The 18,981-nt window shown below is 44.6% G+C and overlaps 1 protein-coding gene across 2 annotated transcripts in view; it reads right to left on the bottom strand.

Annotated features, from left to right (window-relative positions):
* Positions 1 to 18,981, bottom strand: part of RALY (RALY heterogeneous nuclear ribonucleoprotein) — a 325,218-nt gene that overhangs the window by 82,158 nt on the left and 224,079 nt on the right. For both annotated transcript variants that reach the window (XM_075349937.1, XM_075349938.1), the window contains exon 3: positions 6,983 to 7,252. In XM_075349937.1, coding sequence (XP_075206052.1) covers positions 6,983 to 7,238 — 256 coding nt within the window. In that variant the 5' untranslated portion in view covers positions 7,239 to 7,252. The remainder of the gene's footprint in view (positions 1 to 6,982; positions 7,253 to 18,981) is intronic.

The raw sequence follows: 18,981 nt of genomic DNA, 5'->3' as shown, positions 1-18,981 counted from the left end.
TTTTGAGAATGCTACAAATATTAATTTTTACAAAGTCTACTGCTTAAGTTTTTCTAATGGCAATTTGCATATATTCCAGAATGTCATAAAGAGTGATCAGCTTAACAGCAATTACTTGCAAAGTCATTATTGGCTAAGAAAATTAACTTCAACCCCCAAAACACATTTCAACATCATTGCATTCCTGCCTTAAAAGGAGCAACTAACATTGTTTTAGTGATTGTTCCATTAACACAGGTGTGGGTGTTGATGAGGACAGGGCTGGCGATCAATCAGTCATGATTAAGAAAGAATGACACGACTGGACACTTTAAAAGGAGGCTGGTGCTTGGTATCATTATTTCTCTTCATTTAACCATGGTTATCTCTAAAGAAACACGTGCAGCCATCATTGCTCTGCACAAAAATGGCCTAACAGGGAAGAGTATTGCAGCTACAAAGATTGCACCTCAGTCAACAATCTATTGCATCATCAAGAACTTCAAGGAGAGATCTTCCATTGTTGCCAAAAAGACTCCTGGGCGCCCAAGAAGGACCAGCAAACGCCAGGACCGTATCTTAAAACTGTTTCAGCTGCGGGATCGGACTAACAGCAGTGCCGAGCTAGCTCAGCAATGGCAGCAGGCTGGTGTGAGTGCTTCTGCACGCACTGTGAGGAGGAGACTCTTTGAGCAAGGCCTGGTTTTAAGGAGGGCAGCAAAGAAGCCACTTCTCTCCAGAAAAAACATCAGGAACCGACTGATATTCTGCAAAAGGTACAGGGAGTGGACTGCTGAGGACTGGGGTAAAATCATTTTCTCAGATGAATCCCCTTTTCGATTGTTTGGGACATCTGGAAAGCAGCTTATTAGGAGAAGAAGAGGTGAGCGCTACCACCAGTCTTGTCTCATGCCAACTGTTAAGCATCCTGTAACGATTCATGTGTGGGGTTGCTTCTCAGCCAAGGGAATCGGCTCACTCACAGTCTTGCCTAAAAACACAGCCATGAATAAAGAATGGTACCTGAATGTCCTCCAAGAGCAACTTCTCCCAACTGTCCAAGAGTAGTTTGGCGCCCAACAATGCCTTTTCCAGCATGATGGAGCACCTTGCCATAAAGCAAAGGTGATCACTAAATGGCTCATGGAACAAAACATAGAGATTTTGGGTCCATGGCCTGGAAACTCCCCAGATCTTAATCCCATTGAGAACTTGTGGGCAATCATCAAGAGACGGGTGGACAAACAAAAACCAACAAATTCTGGCAAAATGCAAGCATTGCTTATGCAAGAGTGGACAGCTATCAGTCAGGATTTGGTCCAGAAGTTGATTTAGAGTATGCCAGGTAGAATTGCAGAGGTCCTGAAGAAGAAGGGTCAACACTGCAAATATTGACTTGCTGCATTAACTCATTCTAACTGTCAATATAACCTTTTGGTACTCATAATATGATTGCAATTATATTTCTGTATGTGATGTAAACATCAGACAAAGACAATTAAAAACCAGAGGGCAACAGATCATGTGAAAATATAATGTTGGTGTCATTCTCAAAACTTTTGTCCATAACTGTAGATGCGGTGCAGAGTGTACATTAATAAGGAAAACAAATGATTTTTTTTTAATGTACCAAATGGCTGCAATGATACAAACAGAGAAAAATTTAAAGGGGTCTGAATACTTTCCGTACACACTGTATACACTGTGTGAACATAACCTTAGTCCTTTGCATGATTTCTATAGGATTTATTGTTGAGGGATCACAAAGAAAATGCTTTTGACTTCCAAGCTATTAACTTAACATTCAGCTTTGTCGTTTCTTTACCTGGATAAACTAATTGGATCTTGGAAGTTCGGAAGAGAACGTGGAACAGAGTCTGAGACCAACGTCACTAAAAGGCTCTTCCTGTGCTGACTATTGGTATATATTATACAAGTCAACAGATAAAATTCTATTTTATAAATTAACTACAATAATAAGACATTGTGAAAAGTTATTTTAGCATTAATCTTAAAGGTTGTTTACCTTCGCACAGGCTTTTTTAAATTATTTTTATGCTTCCTAAATGCGTAGCGTAGTTAAGCAACTTTCTAAAAAGTCTTTATTAAACATGTTCTACCATTTTCTGCAGTGTCTGTAAAGGCTCACTCATATGGGTGGATAAACTGGATGAGTGCAATCTGCTAAAAAAAGAATTGCCCCCACACCAATGTTATTCAGTGAGACAGTGCAGGTCTGTGTTTTATTCTCAGCTGTATTCAGCTTGAGAAAAAAATCACAGCCTGCTGCGATTTTACTCCAAAATTGGTACAGTGCGAGAAAAAAATTGGATGCCATACGGACCATCAGTACAGTATCCAAATTTTACAGGTACAGTATATTACAGTTCTGTAAGATGGGAAACTGTAAATGGTCCTGTAAATGATTGTAAATGAGTTAAAAAAAAAGGATTGTACATGCATGGCTCTACCCCTGAGCCAATGCATGTATCCTGCCTCCAGGATTTAGGTCTCTTCTGAGGGGCCTGTTCATTCTGACCTCGTTCTTTTGGCCACACCGCTATATCTTGCTGCTGCTGCCTCCTAGACACTGCCAGTGATATTTCCGTCTCTGCTGTATGCTCCTTTCCTGTGAGAAGTTCTCTGTTTCTTGTCCTGCTACCCAATACTGTTTGTCCTGACCTCCATTCCCCTTGCCCAAACTGACTTCCATCCCTCTTGCCCGACCTGACCTGACCTCCGTCCCTCCGACCTGACCTCCATTTCCTCAGCCTGTCCTTATCTCTGTTCCTCCTTCTCATCCGTACCTCCATCCCTCCTACCCATCTTTTCCTCCATACCTCCCTGTCCTGTGCCGTGTTCCCCATGTCCTCCCCTGTGCTTACTTGCTCTCCCGGTATCCGATCTCGGCTCTGTTCTTTGACTTTCGATAGTTTTCTCCTAGGTACAGATGTGACATCCCGACAGAGACCCTGACTGATCGATTATCCCTACTCTTGGGTTAGCGACCTCTAGTGGGCTTCTGTCTAACCACACTCAGAAGTTATTTTCCTACCTGAGTCCCTGCGCCCTCTAGTGGTAGCTTCACAGACAGCTCAAGGGTGACAAGTGAGGAGAAAATCATCCCACTTTTCTGAATGAGAATAGGACCAATTTTTTATATCCTTGTGTGACCCCAGCCTAAGCCCTTTGTCTGGTTAAATTCTTTGCAAGAATGTTACAAATGCATCAGAGTTCAGCATCTGATTCTAACGGCTTACTTTGCTTTTCCTGTCCCTTCTTCAAGGGCAAACATGTGACAGGCAACCCGATGGGTTGGATCAATGATGCGCTTCCTGTCTGCACATGTTAAATGCCGCTGTCAGTGATTGACAATAGTAGTTAACTGGTTAACAGCTACAGGTGGATCTGAGATCCACCCTTGGCTATTAGAGGCACTTCATTGCTGATTAAAATAGCTATCAAGTGGGGGTACAGATATGGGCTCAGAGTGTGAGCCTGCATCAAAGGCAGGGACATAGCCGATGACAGAAATATATTTCATTGGTGGTTTAGGGGTTAAGCCTCAAATAAAGAGTCCCTGCAGATTACAGTTTAGTACTATGGAGCCATGCACCACTCCAGCGTATTATTTTATTGCAACACTTGAGTAGTGCTTTAAATGTAAGTCCCCTGCCCCTGTATTATACCCCCCTGCCGCCTTCATAATTTTTTTTTTGCAGCGTTCTGGTTGGTCTCTGTTGATATGGGCCCTTCCAGCAGCTCCAGTGTTTCATGGAGTATGCCAGAGGTCATAGCTCAATCCAACTCTATGAGAACCTCGTTCTGGATCTTATAGAGATGTATCGAGACTTTGTGGTGTAACATCTGACTTCTGGTCAGTCAGAAGTTACAGTCACAAGATGGCTCCATGCAACCAGAGCGAAGCCAAAAATCGATGAAGTAGGCAGAAGGTGAGTATATGACAGAAGGCAGTGAAATTATATTTAAAGAGCCACTCCAGTGCTGAAAACAAAACACTGCAGTGGCGCTTTAGAGGGAAGCTGTTATGATACGGTAAGCGTGGACGATTACAAAAAAACTCCCAGTAGTGGAAAATCACCAAAAACAACAAGAGTAGTTGGAACCTGGGCTGACCGCAATCCCCTAACTATCAGACCACACTAGAAGTAGCCGTGGAGCGTTCCTAAACACTTAAGGGTGCTTTACACGCTGCGATATCGCTAATGATATATCGTCGGGGTCACGTCGTTAGTGACGCATATCCGGCGCCGTTAGCAACATCGCAGCGTGTGACACCAAGGAGCGACGATCAACGAGCGCAAAAACGTCAAAAATCGTTGTTTGTTGACACATCGCTCCTTTCCTTAATATCGCTGCTGCCACAGGTATGACGTTGTTTGTCGTTCATGCGGCATCACACATTGCTATGTGTGACACCGCAGAAACGATGAACATCTCCTTACCTGCGTCCACCGGCAATGAGGAAGGAAGGAGGTGGGCGGGATGTTATGTCCCACTCATCTCCGCCACTCCGCTTCTATTGGCCGGCCGCATAGTGGAGCCGCAGTGACATCGCTATGACGCCGAACGCACCTCCACCTTGAGGGAGGGATTGTTCGGCAGTCACAGCGGCGTCACCGACAAGGTATGTGCGTGTGACGCTGCCGTAGCGATAATGTTCGCTATGGCAGCGATCACCAAATGTTGCACGAGCGACGGGGGTGGGTGCTATCGTGCTCGACATCGCTAGCAATCGCTAGCGATGTTGCAGCGGGTGAAGCACCCTTTAGAAGCCTCATCACAACCTGAGAAACTAGCTATGCCTCACAGATAGAAATGAGGAAATCTACCTTGCCTCAGAGAAGTCTCCAAAGGAGTAGATAGCCCCGACATATGAAGATTACAGTGATAAACAGATAGGAAAAATAGATTTAGCAAAGGCGAGGCCCAACTAACTAGATACAAAGGAAAAGAAATGCAAGGAAACTGATTGTGGTCACTACAAAAATCCTGCAGAAAAAATACTAATCTTTTGATAGTAAAATGGCCATTAAGGTCGAACGACCTCACCCCCACTATATCAGGTACTCTTGGAAATAATGGGAGAGACAAAATACCAAAAAGAACACAAACATACAAAAATACAAAGAATCAAGTTAGACAGGGAGAGACTCCCTTTTCTTGCAGAACCCCCCTGCTCACCAAACTAGAAAGGCAAATCTTCACCTGAAAGAAAACAGATACAAAACAAAAGAAAGAAAAACAAACACCCTAAGGCGTAAACCAGGAAGCAAGGAAAAACCTAACAAACTTATTTGCAGAAGTCTTGCACAGGGAAAAAGGGAAGGACAGAACTCCAAGCCAGGTCCAAAGACTGAAGAAAATTAAATTATAACCCGCACCACCAGTAAGGCAAAAAGTGCTCTCCTATATACACCAGGCTTGTCTACAATAGGACTTTCTTAATTCTCAATTAACGCCAACACCTGTCTGAGTCAAAGGCTCAGACTCAGCTCTACTACCATTCCTGGCCACCAGAGGGAGTACCAAAACAGCACCCACACAAACGACAGTCACAACAGGAAGCTATCATCAGAAAATTAAATCACTTTTTGAAAATTCTTCTGTAATCAATGTCATCAGTATAGTTTGCAACAATAAGGTTGCAAAAGTCTTGATACAGCTCACTTGTTTGACCCATCATGAGATGTTTCTAGTGTGGCACCTTGGTAATGAGACACCCTTTTATAGGCCATAAGTTGAACCAGCAGATATTTTTCACTAAGTGGCGGGATTGCTTTCTAATTACTGATGTATTTCAGCTGATATCATGACTTTCCATGGCTTTTTGTACCCCTCTTTCTTCATGTGTTCAATACTTTTTCTTTGTGTCACTTCCCATTATTACACATCCCTACATTTATGGACTGATTTCTTTGCCTGTGTTGATTGGATTTGTAGTTACCAACATCTGATGAGAAAGTTAGGTCAATAGCACTTTTAGAAGTATATTTACTTAGAAAATTGGACACGTGTTCAATACTTAATTCACCAGCTGTATATCTAAATAGTGCTGAAAAATTTGCTGTTGTGAACATGACTTAACACGGGTTCCATGATGACATAACCTCAGATAGAATTTGCAGTCAACAGTCAAATTTTTAATCAACTATACAATTGAACTTAGGATTGAAAAAAAATAGAGTGGAGCATTTTGGGAACAGTTTGAGTCATGTAGAAAATCATTAAAGGGGTGGTTCACCTGTTTTCATTAGTGGCCACTTTGATATTATGTTGAGAAACAATGTTTCTCTCAAATACTTTGTGTTGCCAATAGTGCTTGTGAGCAGTGCTATTGCAGAATGCTCACCCCCTTCACATGACCTCCGGGCTCCGTGACCTCTGATTTCTGGTGATGTCACGTCAACTTCCTGTTCACTTGACATCACCGAGGTCGACCCAGGCTTTTGTGAGTGACTGGGCTGTGGGTAGCATTTCACCGCTCATCACAGCCCATCGTCACTCTGCTCACTCCTTCACGGCAGAGTGCTGCAAGCACGAGAGACACTGGGCTGTGATGAGCCGTGAAACGCCGCTCACAGCCCAGTGACTCAGGAAGACTGGGGCCTGGCCTCGAGATGTCAAGTCAACAGGAAGTTGACGTGACATCACCAGACATCAGAGGTCATGGAGCTCGGAGGTTACATGAAGGGGGTGAGCGGACTGCAATAGCGTCGCTCAGAGACACTATAATGGTAACACAAGAGAAACCTTGTTTCTCAACATAATATCGATGTGGCTAGTAATGAAAAGGGTGAACCACCTCTTTAAGTGCATTGAAAAATCCATCATGATCACTAGTCTCAAAAGATTAATATCTTGATGCAAGAGGAAAAGTTCAGTAAATGAATAGAGTACTACACATAGGACATATAAAATACATGGAGAATACTGAGCCAGTAATGTAATAAATATTGCACACAGTTCAGCTTCTACATACCTAGTGTCTGCCCAGCCAGTACTCGTCCATTCTCCCCAAGAACAGCACCTCGCGCATGCCTCTCATTCAGATACTGTACAAAAGCATATCCTTTATGGACTGAGCAGCCAACCACGCGGCCATATTTAGAGAAGATGGACTCCACATCACTCTTCTTCACCACTGCTGTGTTTAGGTTCCCAATGAAAACTCTTGAATTCAAGGACTTGGGATCATTTTTGTTGGTGATGTTACTTGTAGCTGCTTTCAGGGACATTTTCTCCCCGGAGGCTGAAAATACAAAGAAATCGGGTCAAAGGCAGATATGATGAAGTATGTATCCTATTGTTCATGATATTGGATGGTATAATCTGCATGAAATGTATGCTCATGATAATTTCAGTTTGAATTCAGCAATTGGGGTCCATATTTTATTTCAGAAAGATTTGTATAAAAAAACTTTTAAAGACAGAAGATAAAATACCTGCCACTAGCAACCACTTTCCAGCCTTTTTTGGAAGACTGGAAAATAAAAGTTGTAATTTAAGAAGCTTTTAGAATTTGTGTTGTAGCGCTCCTGAAGTTATCAGGAGCTACAAGGTACTGCATCCTGTCAAAGGTGCAGGGCCTACCCCCAGGGACCTGGAAGACCAGTGCCAGTAACACCAAAACACATGTATAATCCCAGTTTTCCCCATTCCCCAAGGACTGGTAACAAACTAGGGTTGGACCCAATCGATGGCCACCCAGGGGTGGAGCCGATCCAGTCCACTAGACGACAACCAGGTGGGAGGGGGAAGACAGTCAGTAGATGCAGTAAGTGGAAGTTAGAGGAGATGGACGTAACTGCACTAACACGGGAGTGTGTAACGGTGGCCTGAGGGCCCAGGCGTGTGGTTGCCGGTGGAGTACGGTGAAGTACTCCCGGGACCAATGGGGTACAGAGCCCTAGGTCAGGCAAACGCTCCAAGCAGACCTGATAAAATCTGCACAGTGAGGGGTTCATCCAGGACCTCACTGACCGTAAAGTCCGGGGGCATCAGCAGTGACGGGAGAACAAGAGTCCGGAATGGAACACCGACCCCACAGGGTTCAAACTGCCGCCGTACGGACTTAAAACTGAGAGACTACAGGAGGGGCCCCTCAGACGCTCCAAGCCACGGGAACCCACCAACTAGAGAAGGGTGCAGGGGAAAGAAGCCACTAGGTCACCAAACCGGCACTGAGACTAAGGGAACCAGCTATGAGGACCAGTCTCCTCCGGGTACCAGCTATCAACTTGCTGTGAGTAAAGAACCCAGTTACACTGCAATCCCTTCTGTGGCCGACCTTTTTTCCACCCCTAACTCTATCACCTACCCCCTGGGGCCCTGGCCCTACTTGCGGAGGGCCCAACATCCAGGCTGTCACCAACATCAGCCCCAGCGGTGAGAAACTGTGCAGCGGCGGTTCCATCACCATAACCGCAACCCGCAAGTGGCGTCACGATACAAACTTTATAAATATTCCCCTGCACATAACCATCAAGCGACCCCCAGGGTCACGGAACCGGGCAATGGCTACCCAGTGAACTGTACCTGTAGATATACGGCCCGGGACTGAGTACCCCATAGCCCTGGGACGAGTCAGTGTGACAATTGTTCCACATGATGGTGAGTTCATGAAATGTCTCAACACAAACTGTCTATATTAGACTTGATGAGGCTGGTGCATTTGCTATGAAAATCCAATTCAAAATATCTGTATAATCTTGATAATATTCTGAACATTTTATTACTCTAGCTGGACTCATAACATTTTCATTTTAATGTCAGGAGGTAAATGTAAGAAAAAATGGGTTATGTAGCCATTCCGCCATGTATTTTCAAAGTACGCTTGTCTCATCGGGCATAATAGATCTATATAATGTATGCAGTTTATTATATTGTAATATTTGGTGACAGAACTGCTTAAAATGGGCTGTCACGGATTAGAAAAAGAAATCCACTCTTTGTCCTTTGGCTGTGTGCAGAATTGCTGCTCTGACCTATTCGCTTAATTGAGGATGAGCTGCAATACCAGACACAGTCCATAGACATAATTGGCTCTTTGTCAGGGGAACAAACAGAGTCATCCTGGAAAATCCTTTTAAAGTGAACCTAATAGCTGATACATGCTGCCTGATCTATGGGCAGCATGTATCAGACGCTGGCTGTGTGATCTCAGCCAGGTATGTTCTCTAAAACACTGCAGTATTTCATAGAAAAACACACTTTAAAGCCCCACTCCAGCATTCTTTTTTATTTCACCGCTGGAGAGGTGCTTTAAATCTAAAGCGGGCTTTATACGCTGCGATCTCGCTAGCGAGATCGCAAGCGATCATACCTGCCCCCGTCGGTTGTGCGACACGGGCAAATCGCTGCCCGTGGCACACAACATCGCTTACACCCGTCACACGCACTTACCTGCCCTGCGACGTTGCTCTGGCCGGCAATCCACCTCCTTTCTAAGGGGGCGGTTCGTGCGGCGTCACACGGCAGGCGGACAATAGAAGCGGAGGGGCGGAGATGAGCGGGACATAACATCCCGCCCACCTCCTTCCTTCCTCACTGCCGTTGGACGAAGGTAAGGAGATGTTTGTCGTTCCTGCGGTGTCACACACAGCGATGTGTGCTGCTGCAGGAACAAGGAACAACATCGCTACTGACCAGACAACAATATTAAGGAAATGAGCGACGTGTCAACGAGCAATGATTTTTCACGTTTTTGCGCTCATCGATCGTCGCTCATTTGTGTTACACGCTGCGATGTCGGTAACGGCGACGGATGTGCGTCACTAACGACGTGACCCCGACGATATATGTGGCGCCCCTGACCTGGTCAGGCACCACTGAGTGCTGCACCCATGCTGGGAACAGCACAATACAGGTAATCCAGAAGGCTGACAGGGGTGTGGAACACAGGCGCATAGTGATCAGGTCTCACACATGTACCCATGAGAGGACTCCTGGGGATCCCAGGAGGGGGGCAAGCCTTCACCTTCACTGGAATAGTGGAGGGGGTGGAGCCTCCATCTCCTCTCAAGGGGTGTGGTAGAGAGTCTGGTTGCTAGGTGGCGTAGGCAAGAACAGGAGAGGAGGGGCAGTGAGTCAGTTAGAGCAGAGAACTCCATAGGGCTCAGTGAGGAGCAGACCTGTGGGGCTGTTGCTGTCTAACAGCGCCCGCGCAGTGGCTATTGACGGGGGAGAACGGTCAACTAGGAGTGCTGCCTGAAAGCCAGCTTCAGCTAGAGAGTGCAACGGAGTGGGAAGTAAGGAGACTGCTAGAGAGCACCAGGCCCAACCGGGCGGCAGATCCCGAAGCGGGGATAGATTCAACTTTCTTCTGCTAAACCTGCCGGTGTGGGGCTCTTAAAGCCCACACCACAACACTACAAAAGCCGCAGCCACGTAACCGCAGTGAGGGCCCATAGGTCATAGGAGGCAAGAGGCTGGAGTGGCCTGGTCCGGGGAACAAGCACACGGCAAACAACAAGGGGAGAGAGGCTGCAGCATCTTCCCTGGGTGACCCCCATAGGGACTCAAAGTCGGGGTCACCCCAAACCACCAAGGGCTAAGGAAGGCGAGTCAGTAGTCACCCTCATAAAGTCAGCCTGAAGGATACCTGGTTCCTACCTGGTTCATCTCAGCTACGCCCGGGTTATTCACCCTGCCATCTAATGTGAGTAAAAACCCTGAAAGACATCCTGCCTGTGTGGTCATTCTGCGACTTGTGGTACTACACATCTACACAGGGCCCTGGGGCTTGCCTCACTCTCAGGAGGCTACTACAACTGGCTGCACCCACCATCAGCCCCAGGCATCCCTTAACCTGCAGTGGCGGTCCCCACTGACCGCAAATCTGAGAGTGGCGTCACGACAAACTACAAAGAAGGTTTCCTACCTGTGACCAGACAGATCCAGCCGAGTGGAGTCCCTGAAGGTAATGCACCGACACAACACTTGTGGGGCTTCACATATATCGATATCGATATCGCAGCGTGTAAAGCCCCCTTAAGTCCCCTGCCCCTAGACTTATACTCACCCTCCGGCACCTTCATCTGTTTTCAACATCGCTCCCATTGATCTCCAGAAGTTTATCACCTGCCCGCAGCTCAGAGTTTAATAGAACGCGCTGCAGGTGATAACTCAATACAAGTCTATGAGAGCCTCTTGCTTGCTCTCAGAGACTTGTATTGAAAGCTTATGATGTAACTTCTGACTTCCGGCCACCAGTCAGAAATTCCAAGCACAAGATGACACCGTAAAAGGGGAGTGATGCTGAAAAAAAGATGAAAATGCCAGAGAGAGGGTATAATGCCGGCGTCACACGGTACGATCTATCGTGCGATCGCACGAGCGATCGTACCCACCCCCGTCAATTGTGCCTCAAGGGCAATTAGTTGCCCGTGTCACACAAAGTCATTAACTCCCGTCACACGCACTTACCTTCCGGACGACCTCGCTGTGGGCGGCGAACATCCACTTCCTGAAGGGGGAGGGACGTTCGGCGTCACAGCGACATCACACAGTGGCCGACCAATAGAAGCGGAGGAGCGGAGATGAGCGGGACGTAAACATCCCACCCACCTCCTTCCTTCCGCATAGCCGGCGGGACGCAGTAAGCTGTGTTCATCGTTCCCGGGGTGTCACACAGAGCGATGTGTGCTGCCACTGGTACGATGAACAACCGGCGCAAAGAAGAAGAAACGACTTTTTGAAAATGAACAACGTGTCAACGAGCAACGATAAGGTGAGTATTTTTGCTCGTTCACCATCGCTCGTAGCTGTCATACGCTACGATATATCAAACGATGCCGGATGTGCACACTTACGACGTGACCGCGCCGACATATCGCCCAATATATCGTACCGTGTGGCGCCGGCATTAGACACAGGGCAGGGGACCTGGGTTTAAAGCTCTGAAAAAAATGCTGGAGTGATGCTTTAACAGCTACTGAAGACTAAGCTGCGCTGGAGACTAGTTGGACAGGTGAGTCCCCAGCAGCTTCTCTCTGCGCATGCCCTTAGGTTACATGTCTTTCCCAATATAGTTGGTAAATATTATATACTAAAAAATTTAATTTTTTAACAGAATTTCACATTAAGGGTATGTGGACACGCTGCAGATTTTGTGCAGTAATTTTCAGCAGCAAATCTGCACCTTTTGGCAGAAAAACGCACCAAAAAGCAAATGCTGTTTTGGCGCTTTTTTTTCCCAATGTGTTTTTTTAGTGAAGTTAATGGCTGGAGGGGCTAAAAATTGCAGGACAAAACACCCCAACAACTGACATGCTGCAGATTTTTTTCTGCACCAAATCTGCAAAGAGAAAAAGCAACGTGTGCACAGCACTTTAGAAATCTCATAGACTTTTCTGCCTTCAAGATAGGCATGAAGATTTTTGTGCAGATTTCACAAAAAACGCATGAACAACCACACCGTGTGCACAGGCCCTAACACTTTATACAGTCATATGAAAAAGTTTGGGCACCCCTATTAATGTTAACCTTTTTTCTTTATAACAAATTGGGTTTTTGCAACAGCTATTTCAGTTTCATATATCTAATAACTGATGGACTGAGTAATATTTCTGGATTGAGATGAGGTTTATTGTACTAACAGAAAATGTGCGATCCGCATTTAAACAAAATTTGACCGGTGCAAAAGTATGGGCACCTCAACATAAAAGTGACATTAATATTTTGTAGATCCTCCTTTTTTAAAAATCACAGCCTCTAGTCGCTTCCTGTAGCTTTTAATGAGTTCCTGGATCCTGGATAAAGGTATATTTGACCATTCCTGTTTACAAAACAATTCCAGTTCAGTTAAGTTTGATGGTCGCCGAGCATGGACAGCACGCTTCAAATCATCCCACAGATTTTCAATGATATTCAGGTCTGGGGACTGGGATGGCCATTCTAGAACATTGTAATTGTTCCTTTTCTCTGCATGAATGCCTGAGCAGATGTGGAGCGGTGTTTTGGATCATTGTCTTGCTGAAATATCCATCCCCTGCGTAACTTCAACTTCATCACTGATTCTTGGACATTATTGTCAAGAATCTGCTGATACTGAGTTGAATCCATGCGACCCTCAACTTTATCAAGATTCCCGATGCCGGCATTGTCCACACAGCCCCAAAGCATGATGGAACCTCCACCAAATTTTACTGTGGGTAGCAAGTGCTTTTCTTGGAATGCCGTGATTTTTTGCCTCCATGCATAACGCCTTTTTGTATGACCAAACAACTCAATCTTTGTTTCATCAGTCCACAGGACCTTCTTCCAAAATGTAACTGGCTTGTCCAAATGTGCTCCTGCATACCTCAGGCGACTCTGTTTGTGGCGTGCTTGCAGAAATGGCTTCTTTCGCATCACTCTCCCATACAGCTTCTCCTTGTGCAACGTGCGCTGTATTGTTGATCGATGCACATTGACACCATCTGCAGCAAGATGAAGCTGCAGGTCTTTGTAGGTGGTCTGTGGATTGTCCTTGACTGTTCTCACCAGTTTTCTTCTCTGCCTTTCTGATATTTTTCTTGGCCTGCCACTTCTGGGCTTAACAAGAACTGTACCTGTGTTCTTCCATTTCCTTACTATGTTCCTCACAGTGGAAACTGACAGTTTAAATCTCTGAGACAACTTTTTGTATCCTTTCCCTGAACAATTATGTTGAATAATCTTTGTTTTCAGATCATTTGAGAGTTGTTTTGAGAAGCCCATGATGCCACTCTTCATAGGAGATTCAAATAGGAGAACAACTTGCAAGTGGCCACCTTAAATACCTTTTCTCATGATTGGATACACCTGCCTATCAAGTTCAAAGCTAAATGAGGTTACAAAACCCATTTAGTGCTTTAGTAAGTCAGCAAAAAGTAGTTAAGAGTGTTTAAATCAAGAAATTGATAAGGGTGCCCATACTTTACACCGGTCAAATTTTGTTTAAATGCGGATTGCACATTTTCTGTTAGTACAATAAACCTCATTTCAATCCAGAAATATTACTCAGTTCATCAGTTATTAGATATATGAAACTGAAATAGCTGTTGCAAAAACTCAATTTGTTATAAAGAAAAAAGGTTAACAATAATAGGGGTGCCCAAACTTTTTTATATGACTGTATTATAGAACAACAATGTTCTTTGTCAATCAGCCATTTTTTGGTGTCACTGTATCAGAACAAAGTATAAAACATTATCTGGACAAGGATTCATGTAAGGGCTACATATAACTCAAGTGGTAGAAGTTCAAAGTGTCATCATTTACAATAATTGTCCTCAACTGTACAACGTCTATATAACAAATTAGCTGTAGTACCTGGGCGTTGACCGGGATAGTAACTGTCTCTCTGTATCTCTCCCTGTCTCTGCCTGTTTGTCTCTGTCTGTCGAGGTCTGACTCTGTCTGTTTGTCTCTGTCTGTCTGTCTGTTTGTCTCTGTCTGTCTCTGTCTGTTTGTCTCTGCCTGTCTGTCTGTGTGTCTCTCTCTGTGTGTGTCTCTGTGTATCTGTCTCTGTGTGTGTCTCTGTGTGTCTGTCTCTGTGAGTTTGTCTCTGTCTGTCTGTCTGTCTGTATCTATGTGTGTCTCTGTCTCTATTCATGTGTGTCTCTGTCTCTATCCATGTCTGTCTGTCTGTGTCTATCTCTCTGTCTGTCTCTATGTCTGTCTCTCTCTATCTCTGTGTCTGTCTGTCTTTCTCTTTCTGTCTGTATGTCTCTTGCTCTATGTCTGTCTGTCTGTCTCTATCTCTGTCTGTCTCTATGACTGTGTCTGTCTGTCTCTCTCTATCTCTGTCTGTCAGTCTCTTTACCTACCTGTCTCGTTCCAGGTCTGTCTCTTTTCCCATCCGTCTCTTTCTAGGTCTGTTTCATTCCAGTTCTGTCTTTTTCCCTGTCTGTCTCTTTGCCTGTCTGTCTCTTTCCCTGTCTGTCTCTGTATGTCTTTGTTTGTCTCAGTCTATCTCTGCCTGTATCTCTCTGTCTGTCTCTTCCCCTGTCTGTCTCTTTTACTGTCTGTCTCTTACCCTGTCTGTCTAACTTTTTCCCCTGTCTGTCTATGTTTGTCTCTGTCTCTTTCTCTGTCTGTCTGTCTCTGTCTGTCTGCCTTTTTTCCCTGTCTATCTCTGTTTGTCTCTTTCCCTGTCTGTCTGTGTCTATCTCTCTGACTGTCTCTTTGTCTGTCTCTCTCTATATCTTTGTCTGTCTGTCTGTCTATATCTCCGTGTTTTTCTGTCTCTCTCTATCTCTGTGTCTGTCAGTCTCTTTCCCTGCCTGTCTCGTTCCCCGTCTGTATTTTCCCCCGTCTGTTTCTTTCTAGGTCTTTCTCATTCCAGGTCTGTCTCTTTCCCCATCTGTCTCTTTCCCTGTCTGTCTCTGTACGTCTTTGTCTGTCTCTGTCTGTCTTTCTCTGCCTGTCTCTCTCTGTCTGTCTCTTTCCCTGTCTGTCTATTTCCCTGTATCTTTCCTTGTCTGTCTGCCTTTTCCTCCGTCTTTCTCTGACTGTTTGTCTCTGTCTCTTTCCCTGTATGCATCTGTCTCTTTTTCTGTCTGTCTGTCTGTCTGTCTGTCTCTGTCTGTCTGCCTTTTTCCCTGTCTATCTCTATCTGTCTCTTTCCCTGTCTGCCTCTATCTGTCTGTCTGTCTCTTTCCCCATGTGTCTTTCTGTCTGTCTGTCTTTTTTTTCCCTATCTGTCTCTGTCTGTTTGTCTCTGTCTCTTTCCTTGTCTGTCTGTGCCTGTCTGTCTCTCAGTCTGTCTCTCTGTCTCTAACCATCTCCCCACTAACATCTTATTTCCTCACAAATAAGCTTCTTATACGAACAATTTCCTTTGTTCCTATAGCAACCAATCACAGCTGCTATTAATAGCCTGTAGCTCGCAGCTCCATTCACTTTAATGGAGGCAGGTTTTTTGGAGAGAAACTATAAAGCGCAGGGTTAAATTTTCCTGTCAAAACATAGTCTATGACGTTCCCTGAGTCACATGGGGTGTCTGTGCAAAATTTTGTGATTGTAAATACGACGGTGCTGATTCCTTTAGCGGACATACACGCACACATACATGCACACACACACACATACATACATACACACACACTCACATACATACACACATACACACACACACACACACACACATACACACAGCTTTATACGTATATTAGATTGGTAGATTCTCTGCACCATGTTCATGCAGTCATCTATCAATGTAAAAAAAGCAAATCTGAAAGATGTCACTTCTACTCTACAGTATGGAGCATGCATGGCTGCCTACATTGTTTATAAAGCGATAACTGGAAATGGGAATAAATATGTCATACTCGTCAGGCTTTTACAAGACAATTAGTAAGACGGTTTAGAAGACTGAATTATCAAGCATCAGTACACATTCACATGACTTGCTGGGGTGTACAAACTCCTGACATAATTGAAAATTGTTCCTAAAAATTAGCATATGTGAGGGTTAAGATTGGATACAGATCAAATAGATGTCCTGCACTATTGTAAGTCTTGTTGACATGGCTGTATTGTATTTACCCCAAGTAATGATAAAGTTTGTCAAAAATAGGACTAAATCCATCCATCAATACTTTCATCCATCTGCTGGGATCCAGTGGCCGAAAATATTGACAAACTTGTGACCTACAAATACAACTTTTTTTTATCAAGGTTGCATGTTAAATAATATTCTAGCCACTGTGCTGCAATGGATACCTAAGCTGCAATGCCCTGCACATGAGGTAAGAGGCATGGCTATATCAGAAGAACTATACTACATTTCTATTTGAAGGTATTTGCTATTTTTTTTATTATTACATCTACTACATATTGGGATTATGGAGATGGGAATGTTACTTTAATAGAGAGGTGCATGTTGATTTACTCAGATTGAAGTGTCTTCTAATACCCATTATTTCTAATCATCCTGCTGTTTCACATGGTCTTTGTTATTCCAACAAACGTTCCATAAATCAATATTTAAAGCTGATTTAAGAAAGTTTATAATATATCTTATCAGAAAATCTGCTTCTTTTTCCACTTATGGCCACATTCCTTTCCTCCCCCCAGAAGGGGGGCATGTCACTCCACGTCACATGACATTGCGTGGCACTGATGGGTCGCTGAGATAGTTGGGGGTTTGCTGGAGACCCCCCTGCCTGTCGTTCCGATCCTCCTGTGAAAACCAATGTTTAGCTGACATTCATAAGACATCGTGGTTTCAGCAATACAAAGCAGGGCTGATGCACTGCTATTTATTGCACTGAGGATCACAACTCCAAGTCCCTCACATCCCAAAAAACTGAAAGAGTTAGGCGGGCTTTGCACGCTGCGACATCGGTAACAATGTGTTACTGACACTGCAGCGATAGTCCCCGCCCCCGTCGCAGCAGCGATATCTTGTGATTGCTGCCGTAACGAACATTATCGCTACGGCAGCTTCACATGCACTCACCTGCCCTGCGACGTCGCTCTGGCTGGCAAACCGCCTCCTTACTAAGGGGGCGGGTCGTGCGGCGTCATAGCGACGTCACACAGCAGGCAGCCAATAGAAGCAGAGGGGTGGAGATGAGCAGGACGTAAAATCCCGCCCACCTCTGTCCTTCCACATAGCCGGCCAGGACGCAGGTAGGAGATGTTCCTCACTCCTGCGGCTTCACACACAGCTATGTGTGCTGCCGCAGGAACGAGGAACAACATCGTACCGTCGCAGGAGCGGCATTATGGAAATGGCGGACCCTACACCGATCATACGATAACGACGCTTTTGCGCTCGTTAATCGTATGTAAAAGGCTTTACACACTACGGTGTCGGAAGCAACACCGGATGTGCACCACTTTCGATTTGACCCCACCGACATCGCCCCTGCGATATCGTAGTGTGCAAAGCCCGTCTTACGGGTCTCAGAAAATGGTAACACAAGCAACAGATTTCTCATATTGCAAAAAACAAGACCTTATGGAAAGAAAAATAAAAAAAGTTATAGCTTGTGGAAGAAAGGGAGGAAAAAACAGCAAAAAGGGAAAATCACCAGGTTGTGAATGGATTGAGATCCTATAATCTATTATGGATTTGTTATTTTTGTCATTGATCCAATATGATGGAGTTTTTTGGATGTGTACATACAGAGACATTTTGTGGTATAACAGCTTTGAAAGCAACTGTTGAGTTCGAAAATTTTAGACATTAGAAATATATTGTTAGAGACATTTGTGAATGAATAACATTGGGGTCTTATATTGTATCAGTTACATAAATAATAGAGATGTGGGGGTCGCAGAGATATGCAGGTCATTTTAGAGGGCCTGGTAACTAACTAGTGCTTATACAAGTTGCCTAAACGTCTGCAATATGGGAGGCACTAGGCAATGAAACATACCGCATTTTGTTCCTTAGAAATCCCATATAAATCTTTGTTAAAAAAACAAGATATGTGACTGTGAGGTACAGTATAGGCACATAATAGGCTATGAATGGCATACTAAAGGTAGGTCCCACCCGTAGAACGCGAGCACGGATCCAAACGGCTCGGCGGCCACAGCCGAGGTCACGGGGCGGTACACATGAGTTTTTAAAGGATCACTGTGTGCACAGTATATTTGAGAAACCACTGATTACTAAACAACGGTTAATTTTCATACTTGCACAATATCACTGCAGTGCTGTAAGTAACGGTCCGTCATGCATTGCTAATAAGGCATGCAATTGGAAAAGAAATGTAGGTAGTGAAGGTGGCTGAATAAACACACTGAAAACTGTAATTGAGGCCTTGAATGTTAGATTGGCTCTTGGCCTTGGACGGGATCATTCTTTTTGTTAAATATTTTAGAATGTGACTTTCATTATTGCAGATGCTTCATGTTATTGTCAGCTTACTTTGATAGAAATATGTTATATGATTGTATATCTTGGTATATACTGTATGTCCCCATCATGGCCCCATCCTGATACAGATGTCCCCATCATGGCCCCATCTTGATATATATTTGTCCCTATCATGGCCCTAT

Source organism: Anomaloglossus baeobatrachus, chromosome 5, assembly GCF_048569485.1.
Source record: "Anomaloglossus baeobatrachus isolate aAnoBae1 chromosome 5, aAnoBae1.hap1, whole genome shotgun sequence".
Taxonomy (NCBI): domain Eukaryota; kingdom Metazoa; phylum Chordata; class Amphibia; order Anura; family Aromobatidae; genus Anomaloglossus; species Anomaloglossus baeobatrachus.
Note: the sequence above shows the minus strand (reverse complement) of the source record. Positions and strands in the feature narration are given on the sequence as shown.